The sequence below is a fragment of the Seriola dumerili genome, unplaced genomic scaffold, assembly GCF_002260705.1.
Source record: "Seriola dumerili isolate Sdu_G_001 unplaced genomic scaffold, Sdu_1.0 BDQW01000056.1, whole genome shotgun sequence".
NCBI classification, from domain to species: domain Eukaryota; kingdom Metazoa; phylum Chordata; class Actinopteri; order Carangiformes; family Carangidae; genus Seriola; species Seriola dumerili.
This window is the reverse complement of record NW_019174311.1, coordinates 6192789-6215875: the sequence shown is the minus strand read 5'-3', so window position 1 is coordinate 6215875 and position 23087 is coordinate 6192789. Positions and strand designations below refer to the sequence as shown.

The window sequence follows — 23087 nt, the reverse complement described above, 5'->3', positions numbered from 1 at the left end:
CATTGTGACAATCTGATTTATTTCAATTTCACCTGGGTAATTGGGACACATAATGTAATCATTGCACCTGGTCAAAAGTGATTACTGATGCATTTAAATAGGAATAAGCAGAGGATTGTGTCTAAAAACAAAATTATTCCAACTTTATGGGCGACAGTATATATACATAACATTTTGAATTGGACAGGCCTATTTCAGTTTGCACTGACGGCATAAATTATAACAAATGAAAGATTGCATTAGTATTTTCAATGTTTAGAGCATATTACACCAATAACTACTTAGAATAATTCAGTATAATCAAAAGTATATCAGCTATTTTTATGTCTCTTCTTGAAGTCCCCATTCAGTCAGATTTGCCTTACATTCTTCTATTCATATTATTCTACTTTAGCATCTCACTATGTGAAATTAGTGTGACTAAGAGAAAATCAGATCATGTTCTTATCTTAATGTCATGTTACCTTTCTTGTATATAGGACCTGTAGGTTAACCAGTCCCTTACTTTACCCTGCTACTGATGATCGTTGACAATACTTCATTGTCATGATGACACATTTGTCTTAACCTGTGTGTCTAATAATTTGAAGATGATGCAATGCAAACAAAAACATGATTGCGAAACCAATTACACCATAAATTTCCCAAGGCAAGCTGCATTACTGTAAGCAACATAGATCTATGCTGTTTATCTGTTATCTGATGACCTCTACTGGCCAATGTAAGAGCTGCAAACCTCAGTGGTACAAAACTGTATTTACAGCACAAACATTTGAAAAATACAATCCTTTATTCAACATATAAAACATTACATGTCTGTTTGTGAAATCCTTTACTGACCATAGTGATGGTGATGGTACATGTGGGCCTACGGAAACGTAAAAAAATAATCTGAAACGTTGTGTTGTACAAATGGATATAAAACGTGTCTCATTGTTGAATAAAAAGGAAATAATACCCCTTTTGAAATATATTTACAATTAACTCAACAGTGATACAAGACAACAGCTTTAATGCTGTTAGAATATGTACAACTAAATAGTTCAATGTGACTATGTGCAGATAATAAATGCTCATTTTATAAGTTTATAAGTTAAATATTCTTACAGAACAGGTAATGTGCTTTGGTATGAACATGATGATATTTCCTTTATTTTATAGTGAAGTGATAAACTGATTATCAGAGCTCCTCTTTTTGATGAGAGGATGAGCAATTGTGCTGTGCGAGATTTTCCTTTCTGTCAGGATGATGGACTGAACGTTATAAAAGGAAAAATACCTCAATAAAAATCTTTGGCCTTTAATGGTTTTCTTTTAGGGGCCTCATGGTTTGAGGCACCAGAAATCTGGGAGTTGAAAATTAGGCTTCACAAAAAAAAACAAAAAAAACATAGCCTTGGGTGTAAGACGGTCTAGACACTACTGTTCAAAGTCATATGGTTTTAATGTAATGCAGTGGCTGTGTGAGTCATTAGCTCAAAATATGCTAATGATATGCACCTTGTGCTGCTCAGAATGCGTTGCACAATCCCTTGTTGCATTTTCAATCTTGTGTCCCTGTTTCATCCTGGTTCTCTGCTCTAGACGTCCTGCTTGAGTTTCTCGATGCTGAAGTCACTGTCATGGTCCAGTTTGGACAGCGTCTTCCTCACCCGCAGGGCCGTGAGTCGGGCTGGTGGGCTCTGGTACCAACACTCCTTCATGATCTTCACAATGGCCGAGAGGATCTGGACACACGCGGACAAATGTAAAATACGACCTGGCCATCAGGTAGAGTGTAACATTTGTCCATACTGTTTCTGTTTAAGCACTATATAGCAATATACATAAGTGCATCATCAAGTGTATGCGTGTATGTGTTTGCATGCATGCCTATTTTATCAGGCATTACAGTGTCAATTTGAGAATATGTAGCTGCTAAAGGTTAGCAGAGGTGATAACCTGAACTGAGAATTCTGAGAATAATATTTGCACGTCTGTGTGTGTGTGTGTGTGTGTGTGTGTGTGTGTGTAGTTGTAAATGCTACATAGTAGGGACCAAAAGAAGTATTTTCCTAACAGAGGAGGACATTTTGGGGAAGTGACGACCGGTCCTCACTTTCTTACACGCCTTCAAGTGGCATTTTGAGGGTTAAGACTTGCTTTTAGGGTTAGGGTTAGAACTAGGTTCAGGTTAGGGTTAGGGTTAGTGTTACACATTCAGTTGTGATGATTAGGGTTAGGGTAAGGGGCTAGGGAATGCATTATGCCAATGAGTGTCCTTGTGTGCTTGTGTGTCATCAAATAGCCTACTGGATGGGAATGGAGCCTGTTGTGCAGACTGGGCCTCTGCTGGTCCACACACACCACCTTCTTCATCTCCTCAAAACTGGGGTCTGAGGGCACCATGTCAAAGAAGGGAGGACGATACTCTTCCACGATCCCTGAAACAATCCAAAAAGAAAAAAGAAAAGACTCAGTGTGCTGTTCCTTCTCCAGTTGAGGAATACCAAACTATCACAACAATCTTGGTTGTGCGATTCAGTGGGGTGGTTAGGTGAGAAACATGCAGACTGCAATGTTATAGGTGGTAAGAAAACTCATTATCAACCTCACAAGTAGATAAACTGTTAGACCTCTTTGGATTTCAGGCCTTGTATTTCTCATACAAGGCCTGAAATAACCCACTTGGAAATTGAGATAGGCTGTAGTGGGAGTTTTGTAAAGTTTGTTTGACTAAACAAGAGCACAGGCAAAGATATCAGTTCCCTGGTGACTACACAGGGATGGAGATCTGCAGAGCCCCGCTGAGCGTGGCCGTGTGTGTGTGTGGTTGTCTTTGTGAAAACACACACACACACACACACACACACACACACACACACACACACACACAAAGTACATTTGTGCACATTTGTGTGCATGTGGACGTGTGCTTGCATCTACAAATTGTGTGCACGGGCATCTGGACTATGTACAAGTGAGTGCTGACACCAGATAAGACTGTTTATAATTACTGCAGTGCTAATCATGAGAGAGGATAGTAGAGACAGACACAGACTAGGAAAACACTGGAGTGCTGAGAGACATGGGACTAACTGCCTCATATGTATACACTACAAGAGCCTGATAGACATGACAGAGAAAACACATTTTCATGTGTGGATGGGTAATATATGAACATCGATATATACTGTACATTCACTGTGTACCATTTTCTTCCTGGAGTTTAAATAGGTAAAAAGTAAAATCTCCAAATATCTCTGTAAATGACTGCAACGGCACATCATTCTAACAGGCTGTTGTCTTTTTACCATTGACAATGGTCCTGCGGGTAATCTCCCAGAAGACCAGGCCCAGGGCCCAGATGTCGGTTTGCTTGTAAGACTCAAAGACGTCCATACGAATAGTCTCATCGAGCACCTCAGGGGCCATGTAGCGTTTGGTCCCCACGCGAGGGTTGTTGCCCACATCGAGGTAGTCATGGGACTGGGAGTGTATCACAGCCAAACCTGAGGAGGGAGTACACACAGAACACAGATGCAACCTTTTTAATTTACAGTGCATTACCAACATTGATGTAAATCAGCATTAAATAGCCGTTTTGTCTCTGCACATTAATTGTAACTATCAGAAGCTGGAAACAGATGCAACTAGAGCTCTAGTGGATTCATTGTGATTTTCTCTCACAGCCCTCACCTAGATCAGCGATGCAGCACTGTCCATTCCGCTTTACCAGGATGTTTCGGCTTTTCAGGTCTCGGTGGGCGATGGCTGGCTTCTCCTGGGAGCTGACAATCTCAGTGTGGAGGTGGACCAGGCCACAGGCCACAGACAGGCACATCCTCAGGCAGCTCTCTGGCTCCAAGCTGCTGTACTGAAGGAAGTCGTAGAGTGAACCCAACTCGTGAAAGTGAGTGACGAGCCACAGCTGGGTGCTGGAATTCTTGGATGTCATGTCAGAGGCTATGAAACCTAAAAGCCAGAATAGAAGATGGCTCTTTCAGTGCATGCCTTTTTGATGATGCTTTCTGAAATGACACTGCACCCTTCTATACACATGAAAAGCATCACAAGAATCTTCTGCCATACCCAGTATGTTGTCGTGTCGCAGCTGTACAGTATTGTAAATCTCTGTCTCTCTGAACCAGGACTGCTCGTCCCTAGAGGAGAAGATCTTGACAGCCACACTTTCACCCATCCAAGTTCCCCTCCACACCTCCCCATACCTGCCTTTACCTGCAAAGAGAGTGAAGCAATTACACAACTGCAAAGTAATAAACAACACAGGGAAAAGAAGCGCAGCAGTAATGAGGAAGGAGACTGACCGACACACTCGACAAGTGAGATTTGTCTGGCCATGGTCCTTTGGACCAGATAAGGCAGCCCTGTCCCACTCCCTGATGTACAAAACTCATCAAAGATATCCTGTAGAAAGAGACGTAATGATACATCGTATGTGAAAACTCAAAACCTGAAAATCTTTTGATAATATTCTGTCTTATTTCAAACATCAAACATCTCTTACGCCATATGTGGGATCATCTCCATTAGGGACCTTGAGCATGGTGACATCATGGTCTTCAGCCTTTCTCAGTCCGCAGCGTGCATGTTGGAAGCGCAGGAACAACACCAGGCCACATGCACCGGCGGTCATGATTAACAGCAGCAAAGACATGGTGATCCACAGCTCCGGACGAGGGAATTCTGTTGTCGATTCTCCATCTGGATACACACAAGCATTTAGACGCACAAACACACACACATTTTTGAGTTTGGGAAATCAGTTGAGAGCATTTCAGTGCATTGAGAAGAAGAGGTTTTAGTTTGGAATCATGCTCGTAATATCACATTCAGTGCATCACCAGTCCAATAGAGAAAAGACACACAGTATTAATTTGCTGTAACTAACCACAAGGGGGAGTCACTATCTAGAGGGAAGCTCTGAATCACATCAGTACAAAGTCATGCAGGATGCGTTCTGAACCATGGGATGAAATGATGACAAGGATCAGTGTCAAAGTGGTTCTACAAGCTTCACACATGTGATGTTCAAATAAAAAAGTAAAGCAATTGCTGTGGGCACTGACTAATGTCCGGTGGTTTTGTAGTGAAGGTGTTGCACAGGTTCTCCTTGCAGCAGTTCATAAAGAAGTTCGCAAAGGCGGCGGAGCACTGCTCCTTGGAGTTAACCGCGGAGAAACAGCCTCTCTCCTCATAGCCGTGCACCGAGGAGAAGAAACAGACGTCTCCTCTGCAAGTTCCGTTCACGCACGTGCCTTTTTCATTTTCGCACGTACACAGCAGCTTCCCATCATCTTCGGTGCCTGAGGGGAATACATAAAGACAGTGTTGACTGAAAGTTGAGGGCACACAGGCGCAAAACACACTGTAATTACACAATCTTTTTGTCAACAATAGATTCAGAAACCTACCAAATGTTAGATTAATCTGGGAAATGTAAAATAAAAGAAAGGCCAAACACACTCCAAATAATTTTTAGAAGCTTAACTGGATTTATCACTTAGTAGTAGAGTGATAAACTATACTTGTAAAGAGACCTTGGCTTCATTGAAGGGAAAACCCTAGTGGTAATAGAGGCAGATCTATTAACTACATTTCCTAGCAGCCACAAGACAACAAGGTTGTGTGGTTAACCAGGAATACAAGTAAAAGAAAAATGAAACAACAGAAAATGAAAAGTATGATTAGTGTGATGAAGGGGGGACTTTTCATATCACATATTTACTTTACATATAAACTCTCCCACCACTTTGCGAGCTTCAGCATTATGGTACGAGAGATTTTTTTTGTTTCACTGAGTTTAATTGACGTGATTTGATGCCTAATGAGTGTGTTTAGGAAGTAATAGCCACGTCAGTTGGCAAAGCCTGAACCCATGGGCTGCACTGAAAAATAAAAGTATATATAGCACAAAAGTTAAAATGCCTAAATAAAAGGCACAAATACTTACAGCAACAAGGCGTTATCATGTATAAATTACTGTCGGAAACAAAACTCCTGCTCAAAGAACAAGAATAACCCACAGATAAGTGAAACAACTTGAGCCCCTCCACCATAAATATTAAAACACTCTACAGATTCTGTTACGGGGTTTTTGACCAGTAGGAGGCAGAGAGACAGGTGTAAGTCCGATATTCCTGAGCCTGTGGTTTGGTCCGCCAACTCTTGAGCTGTTATTTGACTCTCTTCACCAGCCCCTCATTTACTATGACTCATTTAACGCCATGCTGCTAGTGTACAATCAGCTTGTATGAGCTTATTTGCTAGAAACAACTATGTATTATTTTATTCTGGAGGGTTGGCGAGAACCACGAAACTGAAGCATGCAGACGTGTGCAGGCTGGAGCACCAAAACAGAGAACTAAAAGCTGCATTGTCAGTGGGTTTCTGCAGTACTTGCAACCCCTTATCTGATTCAATATTAACATCAAATATATATTTTAATGAAGCTTTAATTGAATAGAAAAAAGTAAATACTCTTTACAACAATAAACATTTTCTATAGCTAACCAGTGACTCACCTGCGTGGATGGCAGAGATCCACAGAATCGCTCCAGCTATCACCACCGGGAGCAGAGCAGAGCCTCCCATCTCTGTGAAACAGGAACAAAACAATTAACAGTTAATATAATGAAATGATGATAATACGGTTAGTGTTGTTTCTTTATTAGGAACTGTCATAATGAGAAACCAGAGATTTAATTTAGAGCACTATGGAAAAATAAGGCCATTTCCCTGACATTTTAACCGCGGTGTGATTGAAATTTACAGACTGTAACTTAATAGCGGTGTCTATGAGGAGTCGAGCAGTGGTCACAGCCCGGACTCTTTGGCAGAGGAAGCTATGAGGTCAAAAACAACAGTGAGAGGGCCCAGTCTGTCTGCCTGTGTTGTAATTGCATTGGGTGGGAAGAGGGGGCTTAGGGGAAGGAGGCTGTAACAGCACTCCAGAGTGTTTGTGTATGTGTGCCGAGACTGTGTGTGGTGCTGTGCTACCCAGGCTCCTCGGCCTGTCGACTCCTCGACTACCCTGCTTGCAGAGTAAATATTGATGGCTGTGCTTCCTGCCATTGAGTGGCCCCACCCGGCTGGCTGGCGAGACTCAGGTCTGCTCATTGTTTAGGGCTGCACTTCTGAGGGTCACGCATACCCTTACTCGCTACTGAAACACACACTAGTCTGTAACTTGACACCCCAGGCGAGCTTAGACACGATACGTTTAACTAAAGATATTAGTTAAAAGTGATCAAATGTAGTTTAGTTTAGTGTTTTGGTAAAAAACAAGATGATTTCAATCATTTTCAAAGCACACAACTGTAAAAACATCCACTGTCCAGATCCTATGTTGTTTATTCTATTGCTACATACGCTCTGCTAAATATGAAATGGGTCTAAATGGATGAAAAAGCTTTGCCTCTTGGGATTTTTATTCTCTGTGCAAAATGTAGGCTACCGTCTGTCTTTGTGATTTCATTTCAGTCGCCTTTTGTAATCTTGTCTTTGTCAACAAGGAATTACATAAACTAGAAAAATGGTGATTTATACACCATACTTTTAACTGTCTGTCTAAAAAAGCGAACAGGCACACAATAACATAAACACCCCCATCATCCCTGAGGTAGTTTAACATCCTTCCTCACCATCATTTTTGTTTATTTTTAAGTTAAGTTACATTTTATCAGTTCCTGTGATGAAAATTCTTGTTCTACATTTGACCGAACTAATTAAGAGTGGGCAGCCACAACGCAGTGCCCACAGGCCAACTCCAGTTCCAAGGCCGGTGCCTTTGTCAAAAGCAAAAGCAGCAGTATTTCTATCACTTAACAAGCATGTCTTTTGGAAATGCTGCTGTTCTGTAAGGAATCTGCATTGACCAGGGCCTGCTGGCAACTTCTTCAATTGCCAATGAGAAAATGACCCGCTCAAACAGCACCGTCAACGTCTGTCTCGTAAACTATGATGTGGATGGAAGCTTATATTAAATCTCAAACGTGTGCACCTGGATGGACTGGGATGGGTGCCAAATGGGCTGCCGGGAAGTGTGGATTCAGATGAATGAGGAAGAGGCTGACTGAAGTCCAGAAAGGATGTGACATGGTTCCTTGAGCTGCCAGCAAGTCTTTTCTCTGCATCGCCGTCCATAAGACTATACCAGATAAAAATTTTACAGGTCTCGTTTCACTTCAAAACTATAGCAAAATGTCTAATTTTAAGTTTTGGGTGCACCTGTACAAGCCACATTTCACAGTAAACAACAGGGTTTTCTGTGGAAAGGTAAGAATTACAGGTAATTCCAGAAGGCAGACTTCCATTTTGTGAGAAAATCAACTAGAGCGTTAAAGCTTCATGCAAGTAATACATCACAAAATGAGCTTGGTTAAGTTCAAGGCAATGCAGCTCTTTGTCATTCTCTCATCGTTCAGTTTCCTGTAACTGCATTGCTGTGGTAAAACAGATGAATGGAATGACTCACTCTGGCCTTGTACGATACTGTCTAGTTGTCCTTTAGCCCACTGAGCAGCCTGCCTCACATTATTGCACATTTTTTTTCTTTGGTGGATATACAACTTTCTCTATTAGCTACCAGATTAAAACATAATTTACAAATCTAATAAAAAAAAGCACTTGAATTGAAAATGCCAAGAACTGAGTTGTGACCTGCACTGAATCACTGTCAAGCCAAAGATTTACACTTCTAGTACACTTAAAGGAGAAAAGTCACACCAGTTAGACAGTCTTTTAAAAATAATGTAGACTACTGAATCATATTCAACTTGGACAATTCTGGCTCAAACTTTCACTCTGCCCTCTAAAAATGGTCACATGTTCTAGGTAAATATTGGTCACCACTTGCTGTAAGTGAAAAGCAGTGCATGTTTTACCATTAAGTTTTTTTTTTTTTTCTCTTACCAAGCATCTCTCACAGCAAATAGCCCTTGAACTGAACACATCTGGCAAGGGAACTTGACATGTTGATGTCAGCAAAAAATACGGATATCCTCCTTCAGTTTTAATGCATGTAGATAGATATATTTAAGCACACACAACAGGAAACCATCACATTGTCTTAGTCATTTCATTTGGTTATGTCAAAGGCTACTGAAGTGAAACAAGAGGAGTGAAACTGTTTAGCATTTGTATATCTACTGTTTTTTTTTACTACTGGGGGTCCTTTTCCTTTTAAGCACCTGTGTTCTTTTAAAATGCATTTATTTCAAGAAGACATACAGTAAACAATACCTGGCTGTGTTGTGAATGAGAAACTAAAAGGAGTTTCCACTGTGTATCCAAGTGTCATATCGAATGTGAAATGTCAGCTAAACTAAGTTAGTTCCATTTTACCTGAGAAATCTAATAGAAACGTCTGATGCAGACTAACTTTAGACTTCCTTTCTATGCAGGTAAGCTGTGGGACTCACTGCACTCGTCTCCATGTCTCGCTAAAACCACAAGCCATATTTTACTTAACAACAAAGAGCACTTCCTGTATCATGCAGAACATGTCAGTGCAGTTCATCTATGGGTCCAGTGGAAGAAAAGCATAAACACAACTCCACCCACAGAATGAACTTATTCTCAGTGGAGGAGAACAACTGTGTCTCAATTCTCTGGCTATCATTTTATCATCCACAGGGTCCTGACATCGGAGGGAGCAGTAATCACATCCTCCATCATGGCAGACTGACTTAAGACTCCAGCACACTTCCTCTCTAAGCTCTCTCCTGTTTGTCTCTATTCTGTCCAATGCTAAACCCACGTGACCCCAGGGGAAAAGGTCCATCGTCATCTCTTCCTCTCATCTATAGAGCGTTGACTCTTAGGCAGATCTCTCATTCCATCTGGATGACTGTGTGGTTGCAGTGGTGGATGGTGGGGGCATGGCACAGCATAGCAGCCTCAAATAGCCCCTTGACTGAGCCTCATCGCACCAAAAAGCCCTGTAACTCCCTCTCTGGAAAGTTACAAGCAGTGTTACTGTAAAAGCTTTTATCTTCTCAATGGCTAAAAGGCTTAAATCTTAAACCTTAAATCTCTTATTCAGTGAGTGTGTGACGTTCTGCTCGTTGAAGCGACAGACTGATTTTATCTTCATTCTGAAGACAAAACTGGGCTTGGCAAACTTTAAGACTCATTTGCTGTCTGCATGCTCTCATATACATATACATACTATAATGAATGCATGTCAGGGGAAGAAAAGGACAAAGGTACCTCAGATATACTGTACACCCAAAAAGAAAAAGAAAAAGAGACAAATACATGGAGGTTTATATGAGTATGAGTGACTGATGTCATAGACCAACAACAACAGTGTGTGTGTGTGTGTGTGTGTGTGTGTGTGTGTGTGTGTGGGGTGGGGGGGTGGGAGGGGGTGGGGGTGGGAGGATAAATGCCAGCTTACTAGGATTTAGGATTATAAGACAGAGGCCAATTTATCCAGCACATATGCCAATTCTGTACATTTCAAGAGGTATGAACTTTTCACCCCAACATGTTTTTCAAAGAAAGAAGGATCCTTCCACAGAGTACAGGCCAGTGGTGTGGGAAGCTTTCAGATTCTTTTCTTGAGCAAAATTAACCATATAACAATGTAAAAATACTCCACTATAAGTAAAAGTCTCGCATTATTTAGATAAAAGTACAGCAGACAAAAGAATAATGAGCAAATGCGCTCAAGGTATCAAAAGTAAATGTACTCATTATGTTGCAGAGTGACCTCTGTCAGTGTTCTGTTACCATGTATTACATAATTTGGGTATTATTAGCAATGCATTAACATTCAAGCATAAGTTTAATGTTGAAGCTGGTTGGGGGGGAGGGGGGGCTATTAAATACTTTTGCGTTGTTTAATCTATGACAATTCATATTAATAAGATGTTCATTTGTGTTATAAACAAAATCTGTAATGTATTTCGTATATATATATATATATATATATATATGACTGATGGGTTCTTGAGACTAATACTGGTATTGATTTTTGTCTGGTTAACGAAGAACTGAATGTAATGGCAACTCTGCTTCTAATTTACCTCAATTATCTTTGAAACTTGAGCTGTAAGATAAATGTAATGGAGCAAAGAGTAAGCCATTTCAATATGCAATTTAATATGGCTGCCCAGAGAAAACAGACATTAGAAACAACATTATTATCAACAAGGGAGATGTCTTTAAGAACGTGATCACCATAGGGCAAAAGCTAAACAAATCATCATTTTAAATAGATAATGAAAGGTTAAAGTCTAATGCTGTTCATTTGTCTTTGGGTCAGATAGGCCACTTCTTGACACCTGTTGATTCACATCTGGAAACACGTGGGGTGATGCATGAGGCTGGCAAAGGTGATGAGTTCACTGACATTCACATCTTAGACTACCTTAAGCCATCACAGTACAGCATACAACACTTATATAGACAGAAAGAGACCAAGAGTTACACACCTACCTGTATTCTGCTCGCCTTTTAACTTGACAGATGCAAACGCCTCCTCGCGTCTCCCATATCAAAGTTTCAAGTGTCCCTCCGTGGCCAACGTATTTCAAGCAAAAGTGGTTAGAAAATAAGTTTAAAACATAACTGGCTCCATTTCAAGAGTGGAGTAGATACTTGTGGTTTTGGTGTAAACGGCTCAGCTGCAGATGTTTTATCCAGAGAGACCTCACATCCTTTTCTGCGTCGGTGACGACCCAACCCGCCGTTTCTGGGAAAACGTCGTCCGCTGTTTTTCCTCTTTGCTCCAAAAATGTTTTAAAAGTTTAAAAGTCCTTAGCTTACTCGTTTATCAACGAGTGAGTTCAGAAGAATAAAGTGAGAGAAGTTGGGAATAAAAAGGAGCTGGCAGCTGTGTCCTGGCAGAATGACACGCAGCGAGCTGTAGCCTATTATCTCATCTCGGTCCAAATCGCGCTGATAAACCGACAGGACGAACCATCGTCGTCGGTTTGGAACAAGTCACGGCTCCGGGCAAGTCCTGTCCTATGAAGTAAGAAAGTTCTTTGTTGTTGTCTGGGTTTCTGATCCACAGTCGAGATTACAGATTTAAAAAAAAAAAAAAAATAAGTATACAGTTTTGTCCCACCCCTTATTGTCCTGTACAGACTCAGCTCTGCCTGGAATGTGTTCTCATAGCGGTTTTCCTGTTGCTTGCTAAACCTCTCATTTTCCTTTTCCCCTGTGGACTGGTGTCTGCACTGCACTCACAGGAATGTGCTTCAAAGACCCCTCTGTGATACAATAACATTTCTTTGGGTAAAAACATGAAATAGGCTACTTGCCTTTTTTATTATCTGTCATTAAACCATAATCTGGGTTTATATGGTCTGTGGTCAATGGAGGCTTTATCATGCATTTTAGCAACAGAGATGAATTTAAATACCCCCTTCAGACATGTTTTTAAAGAAGGGGGTGGGGGGTATTTGTTGTATTTGTAAGTTTTCTCTGCTGGAGTGGGTGGTGATTGTCCTTTGTGTTATGTCCTCAGGGCAGGTTGGAAGCTACAGTGAGTCGGTATCAGAAAGTGATGAGACGGGTAAGCTGGTCTACCAGTCTTCTTCTAGACTGGTAGGTTAACAGCTGTTCCAGATTCTATGACTATGCAAATATTTTCTGTTTAATAAGCCAAGCCTGAAATTGCTGAGATCTGGGAGCAGTGAAACCCAATTCTGAACACAACACTGACATATCAGACACTTTTAAGTTGATATCACAGACATACATATTTACATATTCAGCACTAATGGAGCCACATTATCGCTCTTTTGGAGTCATGTTTTTGTCCACCTGGTGACTGCAAGTCAAATACTCACTCTTTTTGCTTTGTTTTTGGTCCCTACGAACTCCTGAAGGAAATATCTGGCTCTTTAGCTCCACTAAGTTATAGTCCCTCATTGTGTGTGTCAGCTGAGTAGGCAGTGCAGCAGACAGTATATGAGAGTGGTGACAGTGAACCAAAATATTAAAGTTGCGAATCACACAGCTACACAACCAGGTGAAAGGTGAAACTCAATACAAAGCTCTGTAAGGCGAACAGGAGCAGCATTATTCAGGCAATTATTCTCCGCAGTTTCATCACCACAAGCTTTCTCTTTAACATTGTCACCTTGCTTTTACATTGTCATTTTGGTATTGTAAAAATATTGATCACTTATCACTCACTTATTTTGCTAATCTGTATTTTCAATCTATTTGGTGAGTACCATAAAGCTTTGCGTCCTCTCAAATCAAGGATAACACAATGGTGCTTTAGTAACTTTCTGTTCCCGCAATTATGGCAGTCAAAGTGTGTCTAACGGGCAAATAAAGACTTATCTCTTAGATGCCAGAGAGACTCTGCTGTGTGAAAACGCTTCATTCAGCCGAGCCTGAGAGAGATGTCTTCATGTCTGTAATATAAATTCCCCTCCTTGTTCTCAGGCTCTGTAATCTCTCAGTTTTTGGCTTGTGGCTGCAGACACAGCTGGAAGCTCTCACATCAGCTGTCATGTAGAAAACAGAGCATGTTCATTTTTTAATCAGCATTTATTTCTCTCTCCTCCTAATCTTTGTAATTCAGAGAGCCCTGTACCCTTAAGACTTTTCTACAAAGCCTTTGTTTGCTTAATAATCCCCTAAAGTAGAAGAAATGTGATATTGCTTCAACAGACATGTTTTTATACTGTGAGTTTTTCAAAAGCAAATTCTTGATAAATAGAAGACCAGATGTATTTCTCACCCACTTTGATATAATCCATATTTTAGCTGTGGACAACAACACACAGCACATAAAGTCAAAATGTGATGTTTACGTCAGTTATATTTGTGCTTCACAGTGTGATACCTCATCCTCAGAGGTCAAAATCTGATAAAATCTGATCCAGTCTATGTTACAACTGTTCAACTGTACAATATGTGTTTACAGTCCGAGTCCTCACAGACCTGGTTAAAGTATAATGTGTTCCTTCACTGAACTATAGAGAGGTATTTATTTTAGAGCTGACCTCTGTTGTTCCCCCCTCTGTGAAGAGGAAGTGAGCTGCAAAACTGAAAATATAGTGTTACAATGTCACAATGTTTCAGTGTTTGAAATTAACAAAATCAGAAGGACATTCAGAGAGTGCACACCTCTGCCAAGGCCAATGTCAAACGACATACACCAGACTTAAGAGAAAAGAAATTCATATTCAGTGTAAATGATCCAGATCTGCCCCCAAAGTTTAATGGTTTCTTCCCTGGCCCACGCCTCGTCCCTCCACCGAGTTCAGTGCAAATTGGTTCTGTGCTTTTTGCGTAATCTTGCTGACAACTTAAAAGATATTGGTGAAAAACATAACCTCCTTGGCGGAGTTAAATAGCTTCTCTGTTTTGTACATGGGTGCTGACACACTGAACTTTACACGTTAGCATAAACCACATTGGATAAAATGGATTTTCATAGAAATAATAATATGAAATATTCTTGAACGCATCAAAGATTTTCTGTCACCACCAGTAAAAGCTAATTGTTATGATACTGCAGATTGGATTAAAAGATTACAGAAGGGGGTTCAAAAGCCATCCCTTGCCACTTTATAGAGAGCGCATTAAGAAGCTTAAAGTAACTTTATTGTGAAAGAGTAAGAGTAAGGATATGTAGGCTCATCAGTCACATGCAGTTAATGAGATATTCATTTTTTTAGTGTAAAAAATACTCAATTTTCATCTCATCAAATAATAAAATGTTTGGGCAGTTGTGCAAGATATTTCTGTTTCAGTTACTGTACATCATCAAATTGTAACCACAACAAAAACACTAACATACAATATTGTGGCACTTTCAGACATGAGTTTACTACGTAGGAAAAAAAAACAAACTCACTTGTAAAGGTCAGTAATTTTATTCCATGTTTGCAGACAAACATATTTTTCATCTGTCTCAAACTGCGTAAAGATGTGGAAGACCTGAGCTTTGTGAGATTTCACTTTAAAATAACCCCAGAAACAATCCTCTCATGTTTCATAAGAACGGCATCTAAACTGCATTACTTTTTTTTAGATAGATAAATATATTTTGTTGTACTTATAGTAGGTATCGCAGTTACAAGTGTATGAGTTAACAAGTTGATGTATACACAGTATATTTTAATTTACCAATGTAAGCTGGACCTTTAAATAGATTTCTTGATTCGATAGATGGTTAATGTGTAATGCACATCGTATTATTAACACAAGATTTCCTGAGTAACATTATGTATAAATAGTTTTTTTCTGTGCATAGGTAACTCAGTAGATGTGAGCTCTGCTATTGGTTTCTAAAAAATATATTCCAAGCAGCAGTTGTAGTGGCTATCATCACTCACATGCCACAGCCAAACAATTTGGAGGATTACAATTCTGTCAAAAAGGTATAATAAAGGCATCCAGTAGATGCTACATCTTGCATGTAGTGAAGACTGGAAAGGCTTTAAAAAGCCAAAAAAAAAAAAAGGTGCTAACTGAAAATGGTGACTGATTTCATTTGTAAAATGTTGTAAAACTGACTTGTTCTTGACATAGGAAGTATGATTTTGAGGTATAACAGACTTTAGCTTTACCCTGGTCGTGGTGTTTAAGGGACTGCAGGAATTGTGCACACAAGTGTACTGAGGATTTGTCTACTAACTGAGCAGTTTTGATTAAATGTCTTATCTGGCTACAATTCACTTCCTGTTTTCTGATTATTTGCAGAACTCTTTGAAGTATCAAAACCCTGCTGCATAAAATCTTCCCACAGATGCTTCATGTGACATAACAGCAAGGCTGGATCAACTTTGTAGACATGAAAAAAAACAAACATGCTTTTGACAGAAGTCAAATGTGTTACAACTGGAAATTGCCCTGCTTCAGGTCAAAAGAGTTTGTGTATAGGTGAAACTGTTAAACACCTATGAACCAAAGAGAGATCTTGCAATGAACCAAAGACAACACTATACCCAGATCAATGACTTCTGTATTAATTTAGATTGTGATCAGCAAAGCAAATCATAATGTACGTTTTTTTTTCCTGAGGTGAGTTTACCATCGACTGACGGTGGCACAAGACGGATTTTTACATCTACACAATGAATCCACTTATACCTCCATTAATGTGCTGATTCTGGTAACAGTCTATCAGTTTGATTGGGTGCCATTAGTCTCATTGCAGAGAGGAAAAAAACAACCTTTCAATAGTTGGGTCCTGACACAACTTCAGTACTTGATCTTGTAGAAAGTATAAACATAGATATATCCCTTTGAGCATTTGGTGTAGAGGAACACACAGTTTGAAGATGTTTTACCTCTTTTCATTACGTTAACATGACGCACAGTCCTTGATTAACTAACATAAATTAATTTGCTGAAGGCCTTTGCTCACATACAGTACATACAGTATTTGCTATTAGTTTGGTTATCTTGCATAAGTACCATGATGGCACGCTACTTGGAAATCCTTCATAATACACAGACTGATAAAGTCCTCACAAGTGTACATAAAATGATGACATTGCAAGTTTCTGCAATAAGCGCAACATCACACCATGAGACTTCATACCAAACCACCAGTTAGGAGCTGAAATAAGAAAAATCCAGGTTATGTCACCAAATATTTCCAATATTATTTTCAGCTTTCCAAATATGCTGAAAATGACATCATATCGAACAAATTCAAGCAGCTCCAGTTTTCGCCTGTTCATCCCAAGCTAAAGTTCAAATCCATCATCAAGCTCACTTCCAAACTCGTTTTGCAGTTCCTCTTTGTTCTGTTAAAACTGGCCTCAGAGTCACAGTAATCACGTGCTTATCTCTCCTGCATGACACAATCACAGTAAAATTCTCTGAGGAAAAGAAAATACCACCTCATTTTTATTTTGAAGAACGTTTTGACCCCTTAGATTTTTTCTCATTCTCTTTTTCATTTTCCTGTCGCTTCTTCTCTTTCTTTTTCTCCTCCCTGGCTTCCTTGTACTTCCAGATGGGGGGCTCCAGGTAGCCCTTCTGCCTTTTCTTCTTTTTCTCTTTCTTTGGAGTGGGTTCCCCAGATTTTGTCACTTCAATCTTAGGGATACAGCCTGAGGGGAATATGCTGTTCCTGTGTGCCATGCCTCGGGGAATGAAGCTTCTTACGCCACCCGACACCAAGCTTTCCCTGCGCGCTGAGTCCTGGCAGCAGGAGGTCAGAGATACGGAGGTGGCTGAGACAATACTGGGAGAAGCTGAGGTGATGGAGCCATTACTGTGGGAGACTGTGCTCTCCTCCAGCTCCTTGCTGCTGTGCTTTTCAAGCAGCTCAGGAACGGCAAACCGTCGCTTGCCAATCTCTGGGGGGCTGGTGGGACAGAGTGGACGGCAGCCAGTGGCTATCAGGGGGCTGTGGATGCCTGTGGTCATCCGCACCATATGGTCCATGACCCCATTGTCTTGGGGGTCCTGAGGAAAGCTGAAAGTAAGGGTGTCTTTTAAGCGCTGCCTCAGCTTCTGACTGGCTGTTTTGTCGGCTGTGGCCTTTGCCACCAGTTGCTCCAGCTCAGGCCACTCAGGAACATAGCTTTCACAGAACTGCTGAGCGATAGGACGAGCCTGCAGGCGGCGTAGTCTCCTCAGAGTTTCAAAACTTCCTGTCCTAAGGACCCAATCCTTCAGGCCTCTCCCTTGGACCAGGTCCATTGCATTCATATCAGCACCTGTACACGAAAAGGGGAGAAAATAGATGAGAGAAGTGAAAACAGGGAAATGAGTGAACATTTATATGTTGAGCGACCTGAGGAAATCAATTGCTCCCTAAACTCTGTGAAATTACCCCACCATGTGGCTGCTTTTGGAGCACAAATCATGAAGCAGATGTGTAGCATGACAAGGCTAGGAACAAACCAGGCCATTTCACAACATGGTGAAATTAGATATAAACTGCAGTTAGATGAAAACAATATACTATATCAGTCCTGAGTCCAGAGTCCTGCAGATTTGCTCTTCTGCTATTTGGTTGTTATAATTCAGTTAAATCCATTACTGGGGGAACACAGTTAGCAGCGTCTATTTCAAAGACTATGACAATCCACTTAGTGAATAATCAAGGCTTGAAAATCCAAGAACACCAGGCCAGTATTTACTTTCCCCACGTGGCTCAAGTTTGCCCATAAATAAAACTACATCATGGATTAATGCTGTCAATCTGTCTCTCTGTCTCTGACATAATTTCACTTATAGATAGAATCGAACATGGGTGGAATTTTTTCGCACTAAATGTGTCCGGTTGCAGTTTATACAAGACTAATCCCCACAGCCCAGAAGATAACCAGATTAGTTGACAGATCAGATGTCCCGGTTTACCTTTATATATGACACGTATATAACGTCAGCAGTCTTTTCCCAGATATGCTCGTGAATTGGACACAATAGATTTGGATTAGGTTTCCTCATAAACCATTCCATATGTTCACTGGGTGAGGATCTGCATGAGTGTAAGAATCCAGGATGACTACCTCTGAATAGATCTGTTGTTCTTGTGTGCACACACACACACACAAGATGTTCCTCCCATCTGAATTTATTTTCAAAGTTTACAGGAGGTCTTATGTATCATAAACTTACCATGCATTAGCAGGGCAGACACACACTCTTCTCTGCCCTGCAGGCCTGCCTTGATGAGGGCAGTGAAGCCACGGGGATCCCTGACCTCAGTGTCCACACCAGAGTAGTAGTTAAGGATATAGTTGAGAATGGTGAGGAAGCCTGGATTGACAATAAAATAAAACATTATGTTAATGTAGGATTGAATTAAGACCAGATGTTTAGTTTAGGTGTGATACAGTATGTTATTTAAACATACCTGCCTGGGCAGCAATCATGACGGCAGTGTTGCCATCATTGTCTTGGTGGTTGATGTCTATTAATGGACATACATGCAGCATGGTGACAATGTCTACGAAACCCTTACCCACAGCCAGCATCAGTCCATTCTGATGGGGAACAAGATGGAAATAAACTTTAAGTTTACCTGTATATATAGTTTTTCTTTTTGCAGAAATACAGATTTTTGTATGTTGTGTCATAGTCACTTTCCTTATAAATATATGTGTAAAAATATATAATATGATGAAAAAGGGAAATGAATCCCTTCTCACCTTGCCATTGATGTCCAGCTCCATGGCCTCTTCTTTGGTGACTCCTCTCTCCAGGATCCTGCGCAGGGATGCGGGCTCATTCTTGGCACAGGCCTCGTACAGTGTTTTAGCTGGATCTTTATCATTATCATCCTTTTCATAGTCAGGAAGCACAGAGTCATCAGAGAGCACACTCCCTGAGTCAGAATCATCCTGGAGGATCTCTGAGTCCTCGGATGGGCCTGCGCCCAGGTGGGGGTCATCACTTGCGGTGGCCATTGGACCGGCCCCCCCCTGTGCCTGGGATCACACCTGGGTTTCAGGTCTGCTGTGCAACAATCCACATCTTGAATAGAAAAATATTAAGTGTTACTGTGGACACAAAATGAACACATTTTCATTTTCTTGATTTTTTTTCTCCCACATTTTCTCCTCTCAGCCATGTAACAGCCATGCACTACCTCTGAGCTCATACTGAGCAGCCGGGGGTGGGCGGTTGGGGTGGGCGTTGGGGGTTGGGGGGTGGGGGGCATGCCTTTCACAAACAGAAACATACAATGTTTGAACACATGAACATAACACCATTAAACGATTCAATGTCGTGTGTCTTTCAGCAGACATAAGAAGAGGCAAACCCTGCATTACCGGCACCACCACACAGCATGGAGACCTTATTTTCAGTTTAGATAACTGTAATGGCTTTTTCTTGAGTGCAGCGGTGTTGGGAGAGTAGCCTTAACAAATATTGTGCTCAGTGGCCACATGCTGCTGATCCATTTTCAATAATATGTCTTCACCCTAATGTGAAAGGTGCTGGGGATTGCGTGTACAACTGCATTTTTGATTAGTGCCGTCTGGTGATTTCTTTTCTTCAAAACACTCGTTCATGTGTGACTGCAAGTCTAACAGCAAAACACCGGCAGCCTTTAAAGTTAAATAGATCTGGTGACCTGAAAAGGCCTTCTCCATTAGGCGTGATACTCAAAGAGGATGAGGAGCTTCACCTCACTTCAGCCCTCCTGTCAGAGCAGCTGATCTGTAAGTCTGTGATTTACAAGATAGTTAAGCTGCCTGTATAACATGCTTATTTTTTCAGTGTATGTTCACTGGCTCAGCCCATTATGGACTGTAGGTTATTATTACAAAGTGAACAAATGATGTATATTTAAGATAACTGAATAACAAACAGCTAACTAGCTAAATGTATTTAAAAAAAGAAGGTGCCAGACATGTGGGCATATTTACATATAAATAACAGGTACAGGGGTGATCAATAAACACTAAAGGTCTGCAGAAGCTCAGTCTGTGAAAGTAATGTGGATGAAAGCATAATAGGAGGAGTGTACTGGGTTGAGAAAGGCCATATGGTGCCTGAAGCAATGGGAGGCCAGGCTAGTGACAGCATCTGTCATGGTGTCTTAACCGTGTCACACTGCCCCGCAGTTCTGGCCCACTGGGGTATCCAGTCGTTTACAATTTGTGTTTTTCCTATGTTCGAGTCAACAAAGTGTACATAAAAAAACACATTGTTTGTGTGGAGTATATTTCGAAACCAGCTCAGGGTTAGGATGGGACAGACTTTGTTATTGTTAATGTTTTTGTCGGAGCTGCGGATGACAGTGAGAAAGAACTTGATTGCTTTAATATGTGTCTGTGCATCAGTGATGAATTAGGAGTGGAAAACACAGTCAGGCCTTTCCAGATTCCGGATTGAGAGTTTCATTTTCTCAAGCTGCCTTGGCCCCACGTACATCATTTAAACCGTATCCACACTAGACACAAATTCACACAGATAACTGTTTTCACAGAATTATTTGCACCTGGTGATAATTATGTTTTAATGCTCAGTTATTAGTAAGTGAGTAATAGCGTCGTTTAGATAAGCTCTCCTGTTAAATGCCAGATAGAACCGCTCAACTCCTTTAATCTCACGAACGTGTGTTTCTGTTTCTGCACCGTGTCATGCAGAAAAATGAAGATTACGATCACACAAACCTTTTCCCCTCTCTTCTGCCCTCTGCACAAACATAGAAACCTCATACTTTGTGGACTACACTTCCTGCTGAGCAGCAGTCTGCAATACAGTCAACCTCAGAATCCTAAATATGAGCTGGCTCTGTTGCCTCCCTAAACTGTGTGAACAGCGTGAAGATGTGAAATAAAAAAAAAATGCAACCATTTGTGCTGAAGCAAAAATACCTTAGAACAAATAGTAATAGTCAGAGTCTCACCCTAAAACAATCCATAGGTTGTTCGTCCTCTTCTCTTTTTTCTCTCTCTCTTTTTGAACTTGCTCTCGGTGGTTAGACCATCCCCATGTGTTGGACTTCCACTCTTCCTGTTGGCTCTTGGTAGAAACTGGTTAAGTTTAAGTTTCCCAGACTGACTCCAGCTCTGGCCTCCCCCCTCCCTCCATCTCTCCCACTGGCCAGTTAGGTTGCCTCATCAGCCAGCAATCCATCTAGGTCCCAACATAGAATCTGCTGTCCTAAGTCAGGCAACATGCTCTCTCCCTCTCATCCCGATTACAGAAGATTTAAGGATTAAGAAAAAGAAACGGACAGCCGCCAACCTTGCTCCCCTTGCAGTCTGTTGAGTTAGTCGTCTCTCTCCTGTCTCTCACTTGTCTCCACTCTCTGCTCTCTCAGAATCTGTCCATCCACAGCTCTCTGCTGCCCGTCTGTTGTGTCAGAGCAAACCTCTCTAACCGTCCAAATAAGTGCTGTGACTGCATCCTAGAAGCTATGGCTCCCAAATCTGCTGTGCGGCTAAGGACCCCCTGCCTGAGTAATTTCAGTGTGTCTGTGTGATGGGAGACGACGTCTCGGGTCTGTTTTCCCATGGAAATCCATTTGCTGGGACAACAATCAAACCCTGCTGTTGCTGTAAGCCAGGGGGCCTCTGTGGTAATTATTCCCATGACAGGGATGACACACAGACATGCTCAAACACAAGACACGACCGATGCACAAACACTACTCATTGTACACCCACAAAGATGATGTAAATTTTGGAGCAAACAACTGATGCATGTTTATATGGCGAGGAATAAGAAAAACAAAGTTAGGCCTGTAAGAAACCTGGTTATCTTTACTAGTTTCACATCGGTTTAACCAAACAGTTTAAACGGTGACCACAACCTTTTTGTTTTGAGGCCTGAATCCCACATGTGAACAGAAATATCGTGTAAATAGGTTTATTGGTGGCATCAGGGACTCAACCACGTGGCATCAAAGGTGCATGTAAACAGATTAACCCTCATATTGAATTTGAGCAGGGCCAATTGGTGACTTTGTGCGTGTGACTGTAGCCTGGGTTACGCAACAGACCCTCTCTGTTAGAGCGATGTAGACTGCCCCCTCCTGGTCAAACCGGGAGGTGCAGTGCTTGGATGTGAGGCTAGTTTATGTGGTGTAGCTGAACATGATATTCAGACAGCCCATGTTTAAAATAGCCATAACATTAACCCTCCCTGTAGGTTACAGCTGCCGTCTGCGTCGCCTCCAAATATATCTACACACATATAACAAGGAGCATGTTGTTTGCATACAACTTGTCTCCGCCTCACGAGAGTGGAACAATTTATCATCAAATTCTGTGTCCAAGCAAAATGATTGTGCCGTCACATCATGTCAGTCACCGTAGCGACCCATCAAATTGGACTCTCAGTCAAAAGCACTTTGAGTTTGAGAACCATAGCTGCTGATGTGTCTGAAGAGTTAACCAACAGAGATACTATATGCTGTTGACAGCAGCCATCTGAAGCTGAAACACCTCCAACAACATAATCCCACTTAATCCCATCAAATGCCCGAGCCAATTCCTTATTAGATGCTGCCTCCACGGCTGTGAAGCATCAGATCAGACCTATAGCAATCGCACTAACCTGACCCATTACTCAAAAGGTGCTATGTTTAGACACAAGAGCCTGAGGTGGGTCTTGACTGCTTGCTGATATGAAACACAGGAAGAGGAAGAAAAAAAAAAAAAAAGGACATGCTTGGGGGCAAAGAT

General features: G+C 41.3%; 2 protein-coding genes across 2 annotated transcripts; both read right to left on the bottom strand.

Annotated features, from left to right (window-relative positions):
- Positions 1-766: 766 nt before the first annotated feature.
- On the bottom strand, positions 767-12096 carry LOC111219012 (activin receptor type-1-like). Its single transcript, XM_022741563.1, has 10 exons — positions 11446-12096; positions 6525-6596; positions 5070-5306; positions 4508-4704; positions 4308-4407; positions 4072-4218; positions 3679-3954; positions 3294-3491; positions 2293-2423; positions 767-1727 (listed from the first exon to the last, which is right to left on the bottom strand). Exons 2-10 carry the CDS (start codon positions 6592-6594, stop codon positions 1581-1583), a joined length of 1503 nt encoding a protein of 500 aa, XP_022597284.1. The 5' UTR covers positions 6595-6596; positions 11446-12096; the 3' UTR covers positions 767-1580.
- Positions 12097-16836: 4740 nt separating this feature from the next.
- On the bottom strand, positions 16837-19400 carry LOC111219180 (ankyrin repeat domain-containing protein 33B-like). Its single transcript, XM_022741793.1, has 4 exons — positions 19095-19400; positions 18800-18929; positions 18562-18702; positions 16837-17654 (listed from the first exon to the last, which is right to left on the bottom strand). Exons 1-4 carry the CDS (start codon positions 19350-19352, stop codon positions 16837-16839), a joined length of 1347 nt encoding a protein of 448 aa, XP_022597514.1. The 5' UTR covers positions 19353-19400.
- Positions 19401-23087: the final 3687 nt, after the last annotated feature.